Raw genomic sequence first — 21009 nt, forward strand, 5'->3', positions numbered from 1 at the left:
CACCCCCCCTCCACCCCCCACCCCCCTCGCCCCCCCAGCAGCCCCCTCCCTGAGCATCCCATGTGTCGTATCTGCCATGAGGGTGTGTGTGTGGAGGAGCTGCTGTCCCCGTGCCGGTGTACGGGGACCCTGGGGACCATCCACCGCTGCTGCCTGGAGCGCTGGCTCTCCGCCTCGGGGACCAGCTTCTGTGAGCTCTGCCGGTACCAGTTCACCGTCCAGAGGAAGTCCCGCCCACTGCTAGAGGTACACACACAGTCCAGTAAATCTGGGTGTTGAGTTAGTAGGCTGGGGTGTAGTGTGTGTGTATATGTGTGTGTGTGTGTGTGTGTGTGCGTGTGTGCGTTTGTGTGTGTGTGTGTATGTGTGTATGCATGTGTGTATGCGTGTGTGTGTCTGTCTTTGTGTGTGTTTGCGTGTGTGTGTGTGTGTGTGTGTGTGTGTGTGTCTGTCTTTGTGTCTGTGTGTGTGTGTGTGTGTGTGTGTGTGTGTGTGTGTGTGTGTCTGTCTTTGTGTCTGTGTGTGTGTGTGTGTGTGTGTGTGTGTGTGTGTGTCTGTCTTTGTGTCTGTGTGTGTCTGTGTGTGTGTGTGTGTGTGTGTGTGTGTGTGTGTGTGTGTGTGTGTGTGTGTGTGTGTGTGTGTGTGTGAGAGACAGAGAGAGACGGTTGGCCTACATGCACAGATGTAAAGTGGTGTGGTTAGGAAGGGGTATGAGGACACTTTGGGCTATCACTGTTCCTGTACAGAGAGTGTGTGTTCCTGTACAGAGAGTGTGTGTTCCTGTCCAGAGAGTGTGTGTTCCTGTACAGAGAGTGTGTGTTCCAGGTTAGTGGTGTTGAAGAAATCTCACAGAGCAATGTTGACACTCAGCTCACTACCGCAGTAGAACTGGGTACTAAACTAGGCTTGACAGACACATATAGAAACACTACACTCTCCTGTGTCTGCATGAATACTCATCACCACAATCCTCTCAGGGACATCAAGCTGGTTTATCATTACAACCTGTTTTCTAATGTTTAGAGTGGCCCAAACCACAGATACTGTTGGTTCGTTTGTTATGTAAGCACCTCTTAAGTGTTAAAAAGGTCCTTCAGTAAGATGAAGAGGTTTTTCTAGACAGAAACCACAGATATGACATTGTCTCTGTCTGCTGTGGGGGATCGAGGCTGAACACACCGGATCACCAATCCATTTCTAACCACATGGATTTGTAGCAGCACAAACACAATTGTCTCAAAGTGCTATACAGTTCACTATGAAAGACAGAGAGAGAGAGACAGAGAGAGACAGAGAGAGGGAGAGAGGAGAGACAGAGAGGGAGAGAGGAGAGAGGAGAGAGAGAGAGAGGGAGAGAGAGAGAGAGGGAGAGAGAGAGAGAGAGAGAGAGAGAGAGAGACAGAGAGAGAGAACAGTTCAGTTCAGTTCAATGTCAGAGATACATTTAAAAAGCATCAAGAACCATAGCTGGCCGGGGAGATAATTTGATTGGCTGAGGCCCAAGCTGGCCCCTCCCCTGCAGAGCCAACATCCTGTCCTGTTCTAATCCAGTTCCGTTCCGTCTCCCGGTGTCATATGGAACAACGTGATGTAGAACGATCCCTATCGCCGTCAGGTAGCAGTGGGCAGAACACCCTTAGAAACAAGGGTTCTAAAAGGGTTCTTCATTTGCTCCCATAGGGGAACCGTTTGAAGAAGGGTCCCATACAGGAACAAATGAAGAACCCTTTTAGAACCTTGTTTCTGAGAGTGTGGGCATCACAGCACTGTGCTGCCCCCTCCTTCCTGTTTGTGACAGGCCGTTAGTTATATATATGACGTTTAAACAACATAGGCCTTTAGTTATAGATATGACTTTTAAACAACGTAGGCCGTTAGTTATAGATATGACTTTTAAACAACGTAGGCCGTTAGTTATAGATATGACTTTTAACCAACATCACGGTGTTGGCTGAGCAGAGACAGACTGGACACCATTCTGCTAGCGCAGGTCGCTAACAGGCAGCTGGAGAGGACACGCCTCTTTTAGACTTTCTCAATGCTAATCTCCCCCCCCTCTTCTCTCCTCCCCCCCCTCCAGTGGATGCGTAACCCCGGCGTGCGTCAGGAGAAGCGGACCCTGTTTGGGGACCTGGTGTGTTTCCTGCTGATCACGCCGCTGGCATCGGTGTCCGGCTGGCTGTGTCTCCGTGGCGCTGTGGACCACCTCCACTACGCCAGCCGCCTGGAGGCCGTAGGCCTCATCGCCCTCACCGTCGCCCTCTTCACCATCTACCTCTTCTGGACCCTGGTGAGAGAGGGGAGGGGGGGGAGGGAGGGAGGGGAAGGAGGAGAGAGAGAGGGGAGGGAGGGGAGAGGGAGGGAGGGGAAGGAGGAGAGAGAGAGGGGAGGGAGGGGAGAGGGAGGGAGGGTCAGGAGAGAGAGAGAGAGGGAGGGGAGGGAGGGGAGAGGGAGGAGAGAGGGAGGAGAGAGAGAGGGAGCGGAGGGACGGAGGGAGGGAGGGTTGGGTTCTACTGTTGCATAAATCTGTTCCTGTTTTCACTAGATATGTGTAACTCACAACTGACTCAAACTACAAACACTCGTGTGTGTGTGTGTGTGGGGGGGGGGGGGGGTGATTTCATATAGTAAACAATGCCTTTGTCTGCAAATCATGTATCTTACAGTAGTGGATAAAGTGATAGATATTAACCCTCCCCCCCCCCCCCCCTCCCCCCCCCCCTCCCTCCCCCCCAGGTATCTCTCAGGTATCACTGTCGTCTCTACAGCGAGTGGCGGCAGACCAATCAGAGGGTCGTACTCCTCCTGCCCAGGTCACATGGGGAGTCGTCGGCTCCGCCCTCTCTACGGGGCCCGCCCCGGGACAAACGCTCGTCCAAAGAGACGATAGTCTGACAAGCCCCTCCGCCTTAACCGCTGCAAGGACATTGGCTGGTTGTGGGAGGCGCTGGGAGCTCATTAGCTGGTTGTGGGAGGCGCTGGGAGCTCATTGGCTGGTTGTGGGAGGCGCTGGGAGCTCATTGGCTGGTTGTGGGAGCTGGACATAAAAGTGCCGCACTAAAAACTGAAAAGCAGCCAAATATGATGTCATCAGAAAGCAGCCACATATGATGTCATCAGAAAGCAGCCACATATGATGTTATTTGTGAGCAGGCCAATGAAAAGGATTCATCTCAGCCTCAACAAGACTTTGGTGGAGCCAGCAGCACCATTGGATTGTTGGATCCCAGCTGATCTGAGACCAGAGAGCGGCGTGGAGGACATCACGGCTCTGAAAGGCCTCCATTGTGGCTCGGAGAGACTGCTTTCTCTCACCTCTAATAGGCTAACAAGCAGCCAATGGTCTGGCTGGACCGAAGCACAGACAGGAAGGAGCTGCCTCTGTGACCGCCTGCTGTGACTCTGACCATGGTCCAGTCATCTTCTACCCTGCCACCTGTCTACAGGGCTGATAGAGCATTATCACTGCCACCTGTCTACAGGGCTGAGAGCATTATCACTGCCACCTGTCTACAGGGCTGATAGAGCATTATCACTGCCACCTGTCTACAGGGCTGATAGAGCATTATCACTGCCACCTGTCTACAGGGCTGATAGAGCATTATCACTGCCACCTGTCTACAGGGCTGATAGAGCATTATCACTGCCACCTGTCTACAGGGCTGATAGAGCATTATCACTGCCACCTGTCTACAGGGCTGACCATCGCCAAGGAGTATGATGACTTTATTGACTGAAATATGAAGTCAAATACACAAATACTTCAAATGCAGAATAGTTTAATATTCTGTTGTTGTTCTTAAACAGTGTCAGTACCTTAGTTATTGTTGTACTCTGATTATGGTTGATTATGGTTGATTATGGTTGATCATGGTTGATTATGGTTGATCATGGTCGATCATGGTTGATCAAGGTTGATTATGGTCGATCATGGTTGATTATGGTCGATCATGGTTGATTATGGTTGATTATGGTTGATCATGGTTGATTATGGTTGATCATGGTTGATTATGGTTGATCATGGTCGATCATGGTCGATTATGGTTGATTATGGTCGATCATGGTTGATCATGGTTGATGAGTTTGGAGCTGGTCGATGGTTGATCATGGTTGATCATAGTCGATCATGGTCGATCATGGTTGATGAGTTTGGAGCTGGTCGATGGTTGATTGTTTTGATAATATCCACGTGTTTTCAGTCATGTTCGTCACCCATAGCATCATCCTGTTACAGTATCTCTAGACCGGGGAGGCTGGCGGACGTAGAAATCGGAGGATGGGCTCATTGTAATGCATGGAACGGAATAAGGAACGGTATCAAACACATGTGGAAGACCAGGGTGAGGACACACACCATTCCCCATTCCGTTCCATGCATTACAATGAGCCCGTCCTCTGATTTCTAACTCCACTAGTCTCTGCTGTTATAGTCCTGTCCCTGGTCTCTGTTATAGTCCTGTCCCTGGTCTCTGCTGTTATAGTCCTGTTAGTCATAGTCTCTGTTGCTTCTCCTCTCAAGGACTGTACAGGTGCATACTGAAGTGGTTACTACGGCGATATGAAGAAAAAATACTTATTCTTCTCCCAGACATGGTCATTGTGTCGCCAAGCCGAGAGCCTTCAGGTTCATGTTCCAAAACCACTTCAACTTGAGCACCAAACGTCTTCAATTCATGTAATACCAATGGAGGACATGGAGAGGCTGGTGGAGGTAGAGATGGAGCAGGGGAGGCTGGTGGAGGTAGAGATCGGAGGACGGGAGGCTAGTGGAGGTAGAGATCGGAGGATGGGCTCATTGTAATGGATGGAATGGAAGAAGGAATAGTATCAAACACACGAGGAAGACCAGGGTGAGGACACACACCATTCCCCATTCCTTTCCACTCATTACAACGAGCCTGTCCTCCGATTTCTACCTCCACTAGCCTCCCCTATACAACATGTATCCTAGGAGTTAGATTCCAGTTCCTAATGTACAGAAGGAGATCAGAGGGATACATGAAGCGCTTACCTTCTCCACCCACAGATTTGGTCATGTCAGTGTTTTATCATCATCATGACCCTATTGGTAAAATGGAAAAGCTTTTGTTGTTTTATTGACAATTTTATTAAAAACCTGCTAATTATTTTTTTCTCTGCTACAATTATTTCATGGCTCCCATTGTTAATGAACACATGAGCAGAACACACTGACCTACTCTAGATCAAACACCTCTACCAGGAGAGGCTGGCGGAGGTAGATGGATCATACACCTCTACCAGGGGAGGCTGGCGGAGGTAGATGGATCATACACCTCTACCAGGGGAGGCTGGCGGAGGTAGATGGATCATACACCTCTACCAGGGGAGGCTGGCGGAGGTAGATGGATCATACACCTCTACCAGGGGAGGCTGGCGGAGGTAGAAATCGGAGGACAGCCTCATTGTAATGCATGGAACAGAATGAGGAATGGTATCAAACATCATGAAAATCAGAGATAGAAAAAAGGCGAGTCTGGTAGAAATACAACAAAATCAATTGTTTATTTTGTCATTTAAATGTGAAGGTTACAGAAACAATGCATGCATATGACGCACCATGGCAACAAAATAAAACAGACGGTTTGAATACATGTTCAGATGGAATTACCTGTCTGTTTAAGACCTACACCTGTTAAATAATAAGCATACAATGACTAAGACACATCAGCCGAGACGTTTCAGTTTCTGCTCAAGTACAGTGCATTCGGAAAATATTCAGACCCCTTCTCTTTTTCCACATTTTGTTATATTACAGCCTTATTCTGAAATGGATCAAATTCATTTTTCCTTCATCAATCTGCGCACAATATAACCCATAATGGCAAAAGCAAAACAGGTTTTTAGAAATGTTAGCTAATTTATTAAAAATAAAAAAACTGAAATATCACATTTCCATAAGTATTCAGACCCTTAACTCAGTACTTTGTTGAAGCACCTTTGGCAGTGATTACAGCCTCAAGTCTTCTTGGGTATGATGCTACAAGCTTGGCACACCTGTATTTGGGGAATTTCTCCCATTCTTCTCCGCAGAGCCTCTCAAGCTCTGTCAGGTTGAATGGGGAGCGTCAGTGCACAGCTATTTTCAGGCCTCTCCAGAGATGTTCAATCGGGTTCAAGTCTGTTCAATCTTGGTTTCATCAGACCAGAGAATCTTGTTTCTCATGGTCTGAGAGTCCTTTAGGTGCCTTTTGGCAAACTCCAAACGGGCTGTGTTTTTTACTGAGGAGTGGCTTCCGTCTGGCCACTCCACCATAAAGGCCTGATTGGTGGAGTGCTGCAGAGATGGTTGTCCTTCTGGAAGGTTCTCCCATCTCCACAGAGGAACTCTGGAGCTCTGTCAGAGTGACCATTGGGTTCTTGGTCACCTCCCTGACGATGGCCCTTCTCCTCCTATTGCTCAGTTTGGCCGGGCGGCCAGCTCTAGGAAGAGTCTTGGTGGTTCCAAACTTCTTCCATTTAAGAATGATGGAGGCTACTGTGTTCCTGGGGACCTTCAATACTGCAGAAATGTTTTTGTACCCTTCCCCAGATCTGTGCCTCGGCACAATCCTGTCTCGGAGGTCTACGGACAATTCCTTCATGGCCTGTTTTTTGCTCTGACATGCACTGTCAACTGTGGGACCGTATAGACAGGTGTGTGCCGTTCCAAATCATGTCCAATCAATTTAATTTACCACAGGTGGACTCCAATCAAGTCGTAGAAACATCTCAAGGATGATTTGTTTTTTATTTTTAATAAATTAGCAAACATTTCTAGAAACCTGTTTTGGCTTTGTCATTATGGGGTATTGTGTGTAGATTGATGAGGAAAAAAATTAATTGAATCCATTGTAGAATAAGGCTGTAACACAACAATGTGGAAAAAGTGAAGGGGTCTGAATACTTTCCGAATGCACTGTATGTCTACAAAGCATGAAAACAACATCTTAGCATTCAGCTTCATAAGTGAACATGAGGCAGTGGCCATTTTGACTTCACCCCTACTAGATAGGGTAGATCCTCCTGAACTGTCCATTGTCGTGGTTACAATCATGACCGTATAGAATGGAATAGTGACATCAGCCAACGATCCAATCAGATGACCAGAAGTGGGTCCTGACTGGGCTGGTGATTGGCAGAATGCTAAACCCGGATATGACAGCGATACCAGGCTCGGCTGTAGTGGATCAACATTACACCAGGGGAGGCTGGCGGAGGTAGAAATTGGAGGACGGGCTCATTGTAATGCACGGAACGGAATTAGGAATGGCATTCCTCATTCCATGCATTACAGTGAGCCCACCCTCCGATTTCTACCTCCACCAGCCTCCCCTGCGTTCCACCCAGGCTTGACCAGACATGTAAGCCAGAGGGTCCAGTAGTTAGTTGGTTAGTTAGTGGTTACAGAGGAGTCTGGACGAACTAAGACGTGGATCTAAGTGAGAGGCTTTCCTGCATCAGTGTGGTGTGGGACAAACAAATTCTAATTAAAAAACAATCTTTACTGACAGGAGTCAAATGTGTGACACAGAGGCAGAGCAGCCCTCTGAACTCTGACGTTGTCCTGTGGTCTGGTTTCTAACCGTTAGACAACCGTCGGCCAAGCCGACAGTACAGCATCAGGAGGGTCAGGGGTCACTTAGAAAAAGCTGTGCTTTTCTTTCTTGTCAAATTGGAAACTTTATTTGTTCAAGTTTCATATACAAGATATCAACTACATTCTGATGTAACAAACTGGCTAACTATTTCTCAGAGAAAGAGGAAACACTATCATAATAAATGTATTACTTTCTATAAAGAGGTCTTTAAAATGTATTTCTACCTTTTAAAAAAATCAGAGTACAGATGTAAAAAAGTCACAGCACCTTGAGGAGCAGAAGTCTGTCAGCTGCCTGCCACCACAACGCTGCTTCACTTCAACGCTACAGAACATCGCCGACGACAAAACAACATTTGGTTCAGTAAAAGCAAAAAAATCATGATGTTTTTTGTTTTATGGTTTTACATAAAAATAAAAAGGTACCAAAAGCGGTTTTACAATCTCGAGAAGAAGAATTTCAAACTAAGAGCAGAAATAATAAGAACTTCTTATAAAACACTAAAACATACAAAAATAGGTCTGTGTTGGTTGGCATGGCAGCGGAGACTGGTTGGTTGAGACAGGAGGGGGGCGGGGCTTAGCGCTGGTGACATCACATGATGGAACAGCCTCTCTTGGCGACACGTGGGTCTCCCTGGCAACGCACAAACCAATCAGGTCAATCAATCAGCCACAGTCTATTGCTTTATTAGATTACATTCCTGCCGTTATCCAGAGACGGTGGAAGCCGGACCTTCAGAGGAAGACACTGGCTACATTGCTAGCTACGCTGCTGAAGGAGGAAGGTAGTCTCAGATAATATCGTTTCCATGGAAACACGACTACACGGCGGGTTATTATGGGATGTGTACCTGCTGGTGGAAGAGGTCTTCCTCGATCACGTCCACTCCCTCGTCATCCTCGTCCTCCCCCTGGTCCTCGTCTGTGGCTGTCTTGTAGGTGGTGCTTCTCCTGGCCACCTCCTGACACACACACACACACACACAAGGCTTCAGGATATCCTCTCTAGACACACAACATGGAGCAGGGCACCCCCTGCTGGCCAGAGTAGAACACTACACCATTGCCTACAGAGCCCATAGAACAGACAGGGACTGGGAGACTGTACTGATAGAGGTAAAGAGAGAGAGAGGGAGGCAGAAAGAGAGAGAGAGGTAGAGATAGAGATGGAGAGGAGAGGTGGAGGAACAGATAGTGGTGGAGAGAAGACGTAGAGGGAGAGAAGAGGAGAGGTAGAGATGGAGAGAAGAGGTAGAGAGAAGAGGAGAGGTAGAGATGGAGAGAAGAGGTAGAGAGAAGAGGAGAGGTAGAGATGGAGAGAAGACGTAGAGGGAGAGAAGAGGAGAGGTAGAGAGAAGATGGAGAGGGAGAGATGGAGAAGAGGAGAGGTAGAGAGAAGAGGTAGAGGTAGAGAGGAGATGGAGAGGGAGAAGGGGTTACCTCTCCCTGGGGGTCCAGCAGCAGCACCTGGACGTCCTCCCCCGCCCCCCAGGACGCCTGGCTCTTCCACAGCAGGTCAGACGGGGGGCTGGAGCCCACCCCCGCGTTAGACGCCCACACCTGCACACACACACACAGATGAGCCACAGAGGAGTGGGTGGGTGTGTGTGTATATGCATGTGTGTGTGTGTGTCAGATGTGATACTGACCTGAGGCCTGTGTGCCAGCAGGTTTTTCCAGGTGGTGTGTGTGTGTGTGTGGGGGGGGAGGGGGTGTCTTACCGTGACTTTCTGGCCAGCCTTGAGGACGTATTTGGGGGTGAACTTGTAGGTGGCGGAGACGTCGCTGATGGTCTTGGTCATCTCATAGCCCACCATGGCCTGGTCCTGGACACACACAGGGACAACAGGAGTCAACAACAGTGTTGTGTGTGTGCTGACCTGGTCGGAGGTGTTGTGCAGGTGTGTGTGTGTGTGCATTGTGCAGGTGTGTGTGTGTGTGTGTGTGTGTGTGTGTGTGTGTGTGTGTTGAACTACCTGGTCGGAGGTGTTGTGCAGGTGTGTGTGTGCGTTGTGCAGGTGTGTGTGTGTGTGTGTGTGTGTGTTGACCTACCTGGTCGGAGGTGTTGTGCAGGCGTATGAACTTCCCGTCAGTGTCCAACTCGTGGATGCAGACGGGGCCGGTGGCCGAGGCGGAGTGGGAGATGGACACGGAGCTGCTGGCTTCCTGCTCCTCCACGTCCACGCGCTTCCTCTTCCCGCGCGTGGTCTTCACACTGCGGCTGCTGGACTGGGCTCTGGACACCGTCACACGGGAGGACGGGCTGGGGGACAGCTTCAGCCTGGGGGGGCGGGGGGGCAGAGACACATTGTAAGCTCAGAGGAGAAGGACCACGGTGCTGACCAGGACCACACCGTTATGACTAGCCAGGTTGCCAGTGTATTTATATCTGTGTGTCCTCCTCACCTCTCCCTCCAGTAGAGTGTGTGTGTGTGTGTGTGTCCTCCTCACCTCTCCTCCTCTCCCTCCAGGAGCTTCCTGTAGGCGTTGATCTCCATGTCCAGGGCCAGCTTGACATCCAGGAGCTGTTCATAGTCATCCAGCTGCAGCTGCATCCTGGCCCTGATCTCAGAGATCTCCCTCTCCTTCTCCTCCAGCTGCCTCCGCCCACTGTCCCTCTCCTGGGCCAGGGCGCTCTCCAGCTCCCCGATACGGTCCTGCCAGCCCCGCGTCTAGGGGAGGGGGGGGAGGGAGGGAGGATGTACAGGTTAGACAAGGATCTGTCAGTGGCGCAGGTATCTGACCATAGGTACGACACACTAATAGTATACCACACACACACACACCATACTACCCACACACACACACATCATACTACACTCACACACCCACACCATACTACCCACACTAACATCATACTACACACTAATATCATACTACCCACACTAACATCATACTACACACTAATATCATACTACCCACACTAACATCATACTACACACTAATATCATACTACCCACACTAACATCATACTACACACTAATATCATACTACCCACACTACACACCATACTACTAGGTACGACATCCTGACCTGTGACCTCTCACCTCTTTCTGCATGGAGGCCAGCTGAGCAGCCAGACTCTCCACCCTCAGAGACGACTCTCTGAGCTCCTCACGAGCCATACTGGCTGACGAGCTGTTCATCTCTGAGGACAGACGCACGTTCTCCAGCTGAGGGGGGGGGGGGGGGGGGGGGACAGAGCAGGGTTAGGGGGTTAAAAGAGCAACAATATTTCTCACATCCGCAAACGATAGTGCAACACCTCCTAAAGAGGAAGTCAATGAGACCCTGGGAGTTTCCTGGCCAGAGAGGAAGTCTTCGGGTGACGCATCTTCACTTGAGCACAACAGAGCTGACCAAGACTCCAGAACATTCTCTTGGCATGCAACAAAAATGTCTCGTCTGTGCAGTCCTCCTCGTTTAGATAAAGTGTGTGTGTGTGTGTGTGTGTGTGCCCCTCACCTTGGACACGTAGGTGGTCTCCATCTCGTCCTTGTACAGCTTGACCTGTTGGTCGTGCTGGGATCTCATGTCGGTGAGGGCCTGGGCCAGCTTGAACTCATACTCCATCTGCCCGCCAGAGTCCACCTCCACCAGACGACTCTCATGTCTGTGACGCGTGTCCTTGATCTCCTGGAAGACCCCACACACACACACACACACACACACACACACACACGCACACACGCACACACGCACACACGCACACACGCACACACGCACACACGCACACACGCACACACGCACACACGCTTAGGGTTCAGGGTTATGGGGCTAGTACACACTAGGGAGTACATACTCAGTAGGGGATGGAAGTTTGTCCTTTGCCGAAACCCAGGGAGAAGGGGTCAAAGTTCAACACAGAAGATGACACCCAGCTAGTTTGAGATACACAAGTGGGTTTGCACATTTGTCCTCACACACACACACGCATGCACACTCACGCACACTCACACACACACGCATGCACACTCACACACACACACGCATGTACACTCACACATACTATTATTGTCCCTATGTTACTGTTTTTATTATTACTTATTGCTGCACCGCTGAAAGATAGCTTGCTCAAAGCAAGTAACAAATAAACTTTGATTTGATTTGATAGTTAGAGGTTCTGGTGGGTTAGAGAGAGAGAGGTTCTGGTGGGTTAGAGAGAGAGAGGTTCTGGTGGGTTAGAGAGAGAGAGGTTCTGGTGGGTTAGAAAGAGAGAGGTTCTGGTGGGTTAGAGAGAGAGAGGTTCTGGTGGGTTAGAGAGAGAGAGGTTCTGGTGGGTTAGAGAGAGAGAGGTTCTGGTGGGTTAGAGAGAGAGAGGTTCTGGTGGGTTAGAGAGAGAGAGGTTCTGGTGGGTTAGAAAGAGAGAGGTTCTGGTGGGTTAGAGAGAGAGAGGTTCTGGTGGGTTAGAGAGAGAGAGGTTCTGGTGGGTTAGAGAGAGAGAGGTTCTGGTGGGTTAGAGAGAGAGAGGTTCTGGTGGGTTAGAGAGAGAGGTTCTGGTGGGTTCTGACCTCTTCGAACATGTTCTTGCGGAACTCCAGTTCCTCAGAGAGGCTCTGGCAGCGGTTCTCCAGGTCCACGCGCAGCAGAGTCTCCTCGCCGAGCTTCTTCTTAGCCTGGGCCAGGCCCGCGTCCAGCTGAACAACAACAAGTTTAGAACCGAGCCTGGGCCAACTGGGAACACCAAACTTCCTCCTTCAAACAAAAACCCATCTTTCTAAACTTGCTTTTAATCTTTAACTATTTTTATTGTTGTTTTTACTGATTGTGCTTTTGTTTTGACTTTTTAATCTATCTGTTCTTGTTCTCTCCATGGAATGTCATGTTTGAGTCCTGAAAAAAGCTCTATACAAAATAAATGCATTATTATTATTATTAACAACAACAGCAGCAGCATTAGGACTGAGGCTGGTCCAGCTGGAAGACAACAGCCATGGCAGTCCACTATGAAGGCGGTCAAAAGACCTCCGTGTGCTGGAGGCAGGCTTGAGCTGGAGCTATAGCGCCCCATTCTGGTGAGGCTACATCATTGTCTTCCACAGGCACTGTGTGTTTCTACAGTCACTCCAACAAAACACTGATTTAACTCCTAATCCTCTCGCTCTCCAAACAACATTCACGTTACACAAATTTGAACAAAGTGACTATTTCAAAATCAATGACACTTCGGTCCAAAGAGTCATCAAATGACATCTCCTTGATCCAAATGTATCACATATCAAAGACTGATGAATCAATATAAAAGTGTTTAGCCATGTCTGTGTGGGTGTGTGTGTGTGTGTGTGTGTGTGTGTGTCCTACCTCCTGGATGTGTCCCTGCAGGTCTGCCAGGCTGGCCTCCAGGGCCCTCCTCTCTGAGAGGCTGGTGGTCAGCAGGGCCTCCTTGGTGTTGAGCTGCGCCTCCACGTCCTTCAGCCTGGCCCCAGCCCCCGCCGCCTCCGACTCCTTCTTAGCGTAGCTGCAGGGAGGACACACACACGCCTCAGCACCAAACAGCCACCGCATGGCGCAGGCAGGGGGGGAGAGACTGTGTGTGTGTGTGGTGGCTAGCCAAGGAGTGGTGTGTGGAGTGTGTGTGTGTGTGTGTGTGTGTGTGTAGAGAGCGTGTTGGGGGTGGTGGTGTGTCTCAAGTTGGAGCTTTGGAGTTTAAAAGGGTGGAGAGGTTTAACGGGCCGACTGAGAGCTCTCCTGGTCGTGCCTGTTGGGGACCTCCCTGAGAAGCCACTGCTGGTAGGAGAGAGTGTGTGTGTGTGGAGCTAATTGTGTTGTTGCATAAACACCATACAATCAATCATATCAGTGACATTTGACCAGCGTAATATGCTATTGGTCCAGAGGGACAGGTCTAGGTTGTGATTGGTCCAGAGGGACAGGTCTAGTTGAGTAGACAGGATCAGACGTTAATCTGGGCTAACAGAGAGAGGTGTGGTCCTTTCACAACAATGCCATGGGTCGTCAGATAGATTAAATCAGCCCGCACGCGCACACACACACACACACACACACGAGGAGTACAGTGCTATCAAAGGTGTCATCAGGAGAAGGACACTCAAGTACAACCTGCTGGAACTGTCAAATCAGAGACTGTCTGACTGGCTGGCTGGTTGGTTGGCTGGCTGGTTGGTTGACTGGCTGGTGTTAGAGGTGATGTCATAGATAGAACAGTGTTCTCTATGGAAGAGGGCCTGATGTCATCACGCAGGATTAGTCTGTCTGGATCTAATCAGCTGCTCTCCCTCCTTCCTCCAGCACCGGGACCGACTGTCCATGCCACTTGTTCTTAGGGAAGGTTTTACTGACCAAGACTGTTTGAGTTGATTCACTTACTGAGACAAATGTAAGTATTGTAAGTCTTACCCAGAAAGTTTAACCCTATTGTAAGTCTAACCCAGACCAACCCTCAGTACCGTACCGGGCCTAGTTAGAACCACATCCAGACCATCCCTCAGTACCGTACCGGGCCTAGTTAGAACCACATCCAGACCATCCCTCAGTAACACAGCCTTTTTCAGTTCCAGATGATTATCAATCGACATTCATGGGCAGTTCCTGTGGACACAATGCCCTGCTCTGTGACTGGCCGAGGAGGAAACAGGATATGAGATTCTATTGGGTGTTTATAGAGGCTCAGCGCTCTAATATGAAGGGGTCTGAACCACAGAGAATACCCTCTCTGGGGGGAGACAGAGTGTGTGTGTCAGAGGGGTCAGGTTTAGTGTGTGTGTGTGTGTGTGTTCTTTCACACTGGCTGGTCTGGGCATTACCCAGAGGCCCCTGAATGCCTCCGTGTCGAGAGCAGTGGTTCAGCGTGTTCACCGTACATACATGTCCCGTGTGTCAGAACACGCCGTCGTGCATGACTGAGCTCTTTAAACCCATGCTTCCCACCACATGTAACGTGTACAACAATTCCTCCTGGCGCCGTGATGCTTTTACATGTCAACCACATGACCACGGCCGTGGCCACACACACACACCTTTGCCTTCCCCAGGTCAACACCTTGTGGTTGCACTGCACACCCGGACCCGACCTCCATCAGCAGAATTCAACATTTTGTCGTTCCTAGTAAACGCCTGTCACCTGACCTGATCGTAAACACCCTCAGCCCAACTGACTCTGGCTTGTTGGCTTTTCAAACGGATCAAAGTTGGCTGTTGTTCGGGGGAGGCCCCTGCCTGTGGGGTGGGCCCTGCCTGTGGGGAGGGGGGAGGCAATTACATTCCGCCGTTTAGCTCAGGGGCATGAGGTGTGGGCGGTGCCTAGGTGGAACAGAGTGACTGGAATGTCAGGAGAATGTCAAGTATTTCACACGACAGAGGCACGGACGGGGGGGTGGGGGTGAAGGTGCTGATTCTGCCGTCTTTCATGTCACTGAAGAATTCTGTCTCTCTCAGAGGTCTGAGGATAAAAAATAAAACAACTTTTAAAAAATCTTGAAAAGTTACCAAAGTGCCAAAGGTGCTTCTTTTAGAAAGGAGAAACGTGCATCATGAAGGCTAACATTCCTGTCAGGACCCAACAGGGGCTGCTGTCATCATGTTTTCCACTACTAAACTACCTGCCCGTCCAGGGCGTGGCCCCACCCTCCTGGCGGTCTCTGCTGTTACATCACCACCGTGGAACACAGCACTAGTTGTCTGGTTGGGGCGGTTCATCCGACACAGCCAGGGGAAGGGGACAACATGGAAAAAGCCAGAGAGAACAGACAGACACTCTTATGCGAACTACAACACAAACACCAGCCAAAAACACTCCTATGCTACCTAGAACACAAACACAAGTGACAAGCCCTTCTGTGCCAACAACACATGCAGCCACTTAGACTGGCGGACAAAAGGCCACTTTCTGTAGGAAATGGCCCAACAGCTGTCCCTGAGTTAGTGTGTGTGTGTGTGTGGGGACTAGGACTACAGACAACATAATCTTGCAGCTGCCCTGTCATTCCGTCTCAGCCGAGGGTTGAAAAGACGCTTTAACATCAACAAGACCTCCAGTTCAGCAGCACGCAAACCTCCCAACCAGCTGACCAACCAACTGTCCCCAACCAACCCTCCCCAGGACCAACCAACTGTCCCCAACCCTCCCTCCCCAGGACCAACCAACCCTCCCCAGGACCAACCAACTGTCCCCAACCCTCCCTCCCCAGGACCAACCAACTGTCCCCAACCCTCCCCAGGACCAACACTGTATACTCCTGCATAGAATCACGCATTACAACTAGTCATATCAAGCCATAGCCTTGGAGAAACAGATCCACAGGCAGTACTTCTCAGACAGACCCTCTCTGTTTCAGCCCTGGTCCACGTGACTCAGAGAACATATATACTGGGTTGAATAAACAACTCTACATGCATGTCTTACTACACTAGAAACTACATTAACATGTTTTACTACTGTAGAAACTCTACATTAGCATCTTACTACTGTAGAGGCTAAAGACAGAGAGAAACATTGGGCTGGTTTAACTTCATTTCCCACAGATCAGTCTGTTTGCTCAAGTGCATCAACTTAGTCTCACATAACTCTGCCCGGGACATTTTAGGCAACTGGTTTAAAAATACACCACCCGCCAAAACATGGACTTCGCCTCACAAGACTTGGAGAGTGTGACTGCGGGCGTGCGCGTTGGCAGGCAAGCAACCGTTTGAGTCAATAGAGGACCATGTGCAGAGTGAGTATCAAATAAAGGGCATCTGTCCCACGTAATCTACTAACAGGTGCTGCCTGGGCTGCTTCAGTCACACACACACACACACTTCCTAGTTCAATTACACATTTAACAATAGTAGTCAAACGTCTGCCCCCAGACTGTGCCAACAGGGAAATACTCTCAAAACAAAACAACTTTAAAATTAGATTAAACAAAGCTCATTAAACGAAGCACAGCTCCTTTCCAACGTGTGTCCAGTTGAGGAGGCCCTCCTCCCAGCATGTCTAGATGTGCTGAGTGAAGGTGACAGAGTGTCCTGTCTCCAGGGGAAGTTTATGCATAGACTAATATTTAAATGTAAAGCCACTTGATTAGTTGCACATGAGCAGAGTAGAACAGATGTGGAGAGGAACCAGGACCAGGACCAGGACCCCCAGAGTCCAGACGTTTGTGGATCAGGGGAGGCAGCAACACAAAGTTCGCGACAGCTACGCTAGGTCGGCTACGGCTACGCTAGGTCGGCTACAGGCTACGCTAGGTCGGCTACAGGCTACGCTAGGTCGGCTACGGCTACGCTAGGTCGGCTACAGGCTACGCTAGGTCGGCTACAGGCTAGGTCGGCTACAGGCTACGCTAGGTCGGCTACAGGTTAGGTCGGCTACAGGCTAGGTCGGCTACAGGCTAGGTCGGCTACAGGCTACGCTAGGTCGGCTACAGGCTACGCTAGGTCGGCTACAAGCTAGGTCGGCTACGGCTACGCTAGGTCGGCTACATGCTACGCTAGGTCGGCTACAGGCTACGCTAGGTCGGCTACAGGCTAGGTCGGCTACAGGCTACGCTAGGTCGGCTACAGGCTACGCTAGGTCGGCTACGGCTACGCTAGGTCGGCTACAGGCTACGCTAGGTCGGCTACGGCTACGCTAGGTCGGCTACAGGCTACGCTAGGTCGGCTACAGGCTACGCTAGGTCGGCTACAGGCTACGCTAGGTCGGCTACAGGCTACGCTAGAGGCCGGCCGGCGGCGGGGGGCTTCATTGACCGGTTAAAGCCACTCAGGGGAGCAGCCGTCCAGATCCTCATCTGACCTCTGGGATGTCTGTCTCTCCACCGAACCAAACCAACCTCCGCACTCCCAACCTCATCATCTGCATTTGTTTAAGTAAGTGAATCATCTATCCATCAGTCATCCATCCATCAGTCATCTATCCATCAGTCATCTATCCATCAGTCATCTATCCATCAGTCATCATAAGATAAAGTAATCAATGCTCAGACCAGGGGCCATAGGCAGTCACAATGCTAGAAGAAGATGATTTTTTTTTTTATTATTAACTGGAGAGAAAGTTGTACAGAGGGGTAGTGGGGGTGAAGAGGTCCCTAGGGTTAGGGTTAGTACAGGGGGGTAGTGGGGGTGAAGAGGTCTCTAGGGTTAGGGTTAGTACAGGGGGGTAGTGGGGGTGAAGAGGTCTCTAGGGTTAGGGTTAGTACAGGGGGGTAGTGGGGGTGAAGAGGTCTCTAGGGTTAGGGTTAGGGTTAGTACAGGGGGGTAGTGGGGGTGAAGAGGTCCCTAGGGTTAGGGTTAGTACAGGGGGGTAGTGGGGGTGAAGAGGTCCCTAGGGTTAGGGTTAGTACAGGGGGGTAGTGGGGGTGAAGAGGTCTCTAGGGTTAGGGTTAGTACAGGGGGGTAGTGGGGGTGAAGAGGTCCCTAGGGTTAGGGTTAGTACAGGGGGGTAGTGGGGGTGAAGAGGTCTCTAGGGTTAGGGTTAGTACAGGGGGGTAGTGGGGGTGAAGAGGTCTCTAGGGTTAGGGTTAGTACAGGGGGGTAGAGGGGGTGAAGAGGTCTTTAGAAGGGAAGATAAAGCCTGAAGAGATGGGTCTTCAATCTACGGCGGAAGACATGTCAAGAAGACAGGTACATGTCAACTAAACTCAGAGGGAGAAACCCAACTCAGGGCACATAAGGACAGTGGACAGAGGATAGAGGACAATGGATAGAGGATAGAGGACAATGGATAGAGGATAGAGGAATTTACTACAGTCTTAAAACTATCATTCCTCACCACTGACTCACTTTATTGAACTGTTCCGGGCGGCTGTGTGTAAGGGTTGGTGTGTAATGAGTGGTTGTGAGTTCTCTCTCTCTCCCTCCCTCCCTCCCTGCCTGCCTCACACCCAGACAAACAGCCTGGGGGCTGGCCTGCCTTCCAGAGGAACCACAGAATTCCCTGCATGTTTCACTGCTGACTTCAGCAGGAAGTTTGGAGTGGGAAGAGTGAAGAGGCCAAGCCCAAAAACACACTGAGCTGAGGTACCGCGCTGAGAGAGGGAGAGAGAGAGAGAGAGAGAGGGTGGAAGACCCAACTCAAAGTAGGATCCTACTGGGACATTATCAACCCAAAGATCAGCTGACCGTTTATGCAATTATTTAATTTAAATACATTCCATCAGCGTCTGACAGAAGTTTACAAACACTTCCAACAGCTGGTGACTTCATGTGGAACGGGTTAGGACCGCTCTCGGAACGGTTCAGATTTCAACGTTGACGCAATGAAGCCATTGAGCGGGGGAGTAAGGTAGGCTGACCGCCCCTCCCCCATACTATCGGAATAGGTGTGGCACTGGGACAAGTCACACACACACACTTCAACAACTTCTTGGCGAACAAAGTGTAAACAAATACAAATTAATGTAGAACAGTTTAAATTGTATAGACATACACACACAATAAACACAACATGTCTAAAAATGCCCAGGTAAAACTCGTGTTCAAAAGCAGTGTGTTTCTCCAAGTAAAACTATGTAAACAACTATGGAATTCTATGGAACGGGAAATATTCAAAAAACCGCAACAATTGTAACTTTGAAAGTGATTCACGTCATTCTAGAACTTTGCAACGACTTGATACAAATGTTGCAACTTCTAGGTCTTTAGAAACTCAGCTCCGTGGGCCACGTTCTGGGATACAGAACTGGAGGGGATGTTTTTGGAGTCATGAGTGAACCGAACCGAACCGAACCGTGCTACTCACCTCTGCAGCAGCTGCTCGTGGTCCGACCGGATCTTCCCCACTTCGATCTGCAGCCTCGCGCGCTCCTTGGCGGTGTCGTCCAGGGACCGGCGGGTGTCCGCGAGCTCCGTCTCGTACAGGGACTTGAGCCCGGTGAGCTCGCGGCTCCGGACCTCCTCCTTCTCGGAGATCTGGAGGTGCAGCACGCTGTTCTCCGACTCCAGGCTCCGGACCTTGTCGATGTAGACGGCCAGCCGGTCGTTCAGGTTACACAGATCCTCCTTCTCCTGCAACCGGGAGATCCGCGTGGGGCTCAGCGGAGTGCTACCGGCGGCGGAGCGGGTGCTTATTCTCTGGCCGGCCGGAGTGGAAGTTACGGTCGCCATTGTTAAGCAAAAATGCTGGATCAAATGTAAAAAAAATACAATAATTTTAAAATTAAATACGGTTGAAATTGGAAAACATGAAATATAAAATCTTACTACAACGACGTGGGAAAATCCTGACTACGGCATAGGCTAAATATGGCCAGCTGGAAGATATGTGAGAAATAAGGTATCAGACTTCAGCAAAGCAACAAAAAAGGCGGCAGAATTCAGCAGTCTAGGAAAGCCGCAAGTGAACAAAAAATTATTCTCACGGCAAGCGAGCGGTGAAATAAGATTATATTGGCAGGAAAGCCGCAAACCTCATGTAAGTATCTTACTTTGTCTCCGCAGAATGAAAGAGAAGGTTTGACTAACATGGCCGCGCGTGAATATGGGGAGCAACGTGACCGCAGCGGACCAATGGCGGAGGGCGACGCGACGCGACGCGGGGCGACGCGGCGCGTCCTTCAACTTCAGCCGCGGAGACAGAATTCAAACCGACCGACGCGTTCAGAAGCTGCTAGTTGCGCCAAAATACCCACACGTGGTACACTACTTGAATGGGGCAATGTCCGTGTTTTCTCTTTGTTGCCATGGTTTCTGTTTGATAATACTCATAAAATACATTTGTTTTAATGTTGTAAAATAGGGTTTATTCATACGGTTATTTGCTCCTGCCTTTAGAAAAGAACGTGTTCCTCCCCTCCCCGTCTGAATGTACTGTATTCATAAATTACCTTTATTATTGGATTGGATTGCTGTACAAACGCCCTGTTTAAACTATGCATGGATTTATACAATGTTGTGTTGTGTGATGTATATATAATAATATCTGCCATTCAGCTGACGCTTTTATCCAGAGTGACTTACATTACAGTGAGTTCATACATTTCAGTATAGATGGTCCCAGCAGGAATCAAACCCACAACCTAAGCGTTGTTAGCACCATGCACTACCAACTGAGACACAGAGGACCACAATGTTCTTGTTGTATACCACAAATAAAGTTCCCTCTGAAAACAAACATTCATACTTGGGGGGGGGGTTATATGTATGAACCGGTCTTAGGAGGCACGGAGGGGGGGGGGGTATATGTATGAACCGGTCTTAGGAGGCGCAGAGGGGGGGGGGTTATATGTATGAACCGGTCTTAGGAGGGGGGGGGGGGTTATATGTATGAACCGGTCTTAGGAGGGGGGGGGGGGTTATATGTATGAACCGGTCTTAGGAGGGGGGGGGGGGGGGGCTATATGTATGAACTGGTCTTAGGAGGCGCGGAGGGGGGGGGGGTTATATGTATGAACCGGTCTTAGGAGGGGGGGGGGGTTATATGTATGAACCGGTCTTAGGAGGCGCGGAGGGGGGGGGGGGTTATATGTATG

General features: G+C 49.9%; 2 protein-coding genes across 5 annotated transcripts in view; one reads left to right on the forward strand and one right to left on the reverse strand.

The window, feature by feature from the left end:
• LOC310804280 (E3 ubiquitin-protein ligase MARCHF3-like) overlaps positions 1 to 3266 on the forward strand; it is a 5391-nt gene extending 2125 nt beyond the window's left edge. The window contains exons 2-4 of the mRNA XM_083669440.1: positions 42 to 246; positions 2081 to 2290; positions 2737 to 3266. Coding sequence (XP_083525566.1) covers positions 61 to 246; positions 2081 to 2290; positions 2737 to 2895 — 555 coding nt within the window. The 5' untranslated portion in view covers positions 42 to 60 and the 3' untranslated portion in view covers positions 2896 to 3266. The remainder of the gene's footprint in view (positions 1 to 41; positions 247 to 2080; positions 2291 to 2736) is intronic.
• A 2229-nt stretch (positions 3267 to 5495) lies between these two features.
• Positions 5496 to 20165, reverse strand: lmnb1 (lamin B1). 4 transcript variants are annotated; one of them, XM_083670363.1, is made up of 12 exons: positions 19966 to 20165; positions 19281 to 19660; positions 12902 to 13058; positions 12112 to 12237; positions 11066 to 11236; positions 10648 to 10773; positions 10052 to 10272; positions 9653 to 9881; positions 9322 to 9426; positions 9041 to 9160; positions 8452 to 8562; positions 5496 to 8234 (listed from the first exon to the last, which is right to left on the reverse strand). In XM_083670363.1, the coding sequence occupies exons 1-12, from the start codon at positions 20002 to 20004 to the stop codon at positions 8193 to 8195; spliced, it is 1827 nt and encodes a 608-aa protein (XP_083526489.1). In that variant the 5' UTR covers positions 20005 to 20165; the 3' UTR covers positions 5496 to 8192. The 4 variants fall into 4 exon arrangements, with proteins under 4 accessions (XP_083526489.1, XP_083526488.1, XP_083526491.1 ...); XM_083670362.1 differs by having other exon boundaries at positions 19900 to 20165; XM_083670365.1 differs by lacking the exon at positions 19966 to 20165 and adding an exon at positions 19948 to 19962.
• Between the last annotated feature and the right edge of the window lie 844 nt (positions 20166 to 21009).

This window comes from Argentina silus (genome assembly GCF_951799395.1).
Source record: "Argentina silus genome assembly, chromosome: 5".
Taxonomy (NCBI): domain Eukaryota; kingdom Metazoa; phylum Chordata; class Actinopteri; order Argentiniformes; family Argentinidae; genus Argentina; species Argentina silus.

Bases quoted from the DNA above. Each gene is read 5' to 3' on its own strand.
- lmnb1 (XM_083670362.1), bottom strand. From the start codon at position 20,004: ATGTTAGTCAAACCTTCTCTTTCATTCTGCGGAGACAAAGTAAGATAC. The intron at 11,237-12,111 runs GTCAGAACCCAC...GGGGTCTTCCAG, and splicing joins GCAAGAACATGTTCGAAGAG to GAGATCAAGGACACGCGTCA. The intron at 9,427-9,652 runs GTAGGTCAACAC...GTGTGTGTCCAG, and splicing joins TGCACAACACCTCCGACCAG to GACCAGGCCATGGTGGGCTA.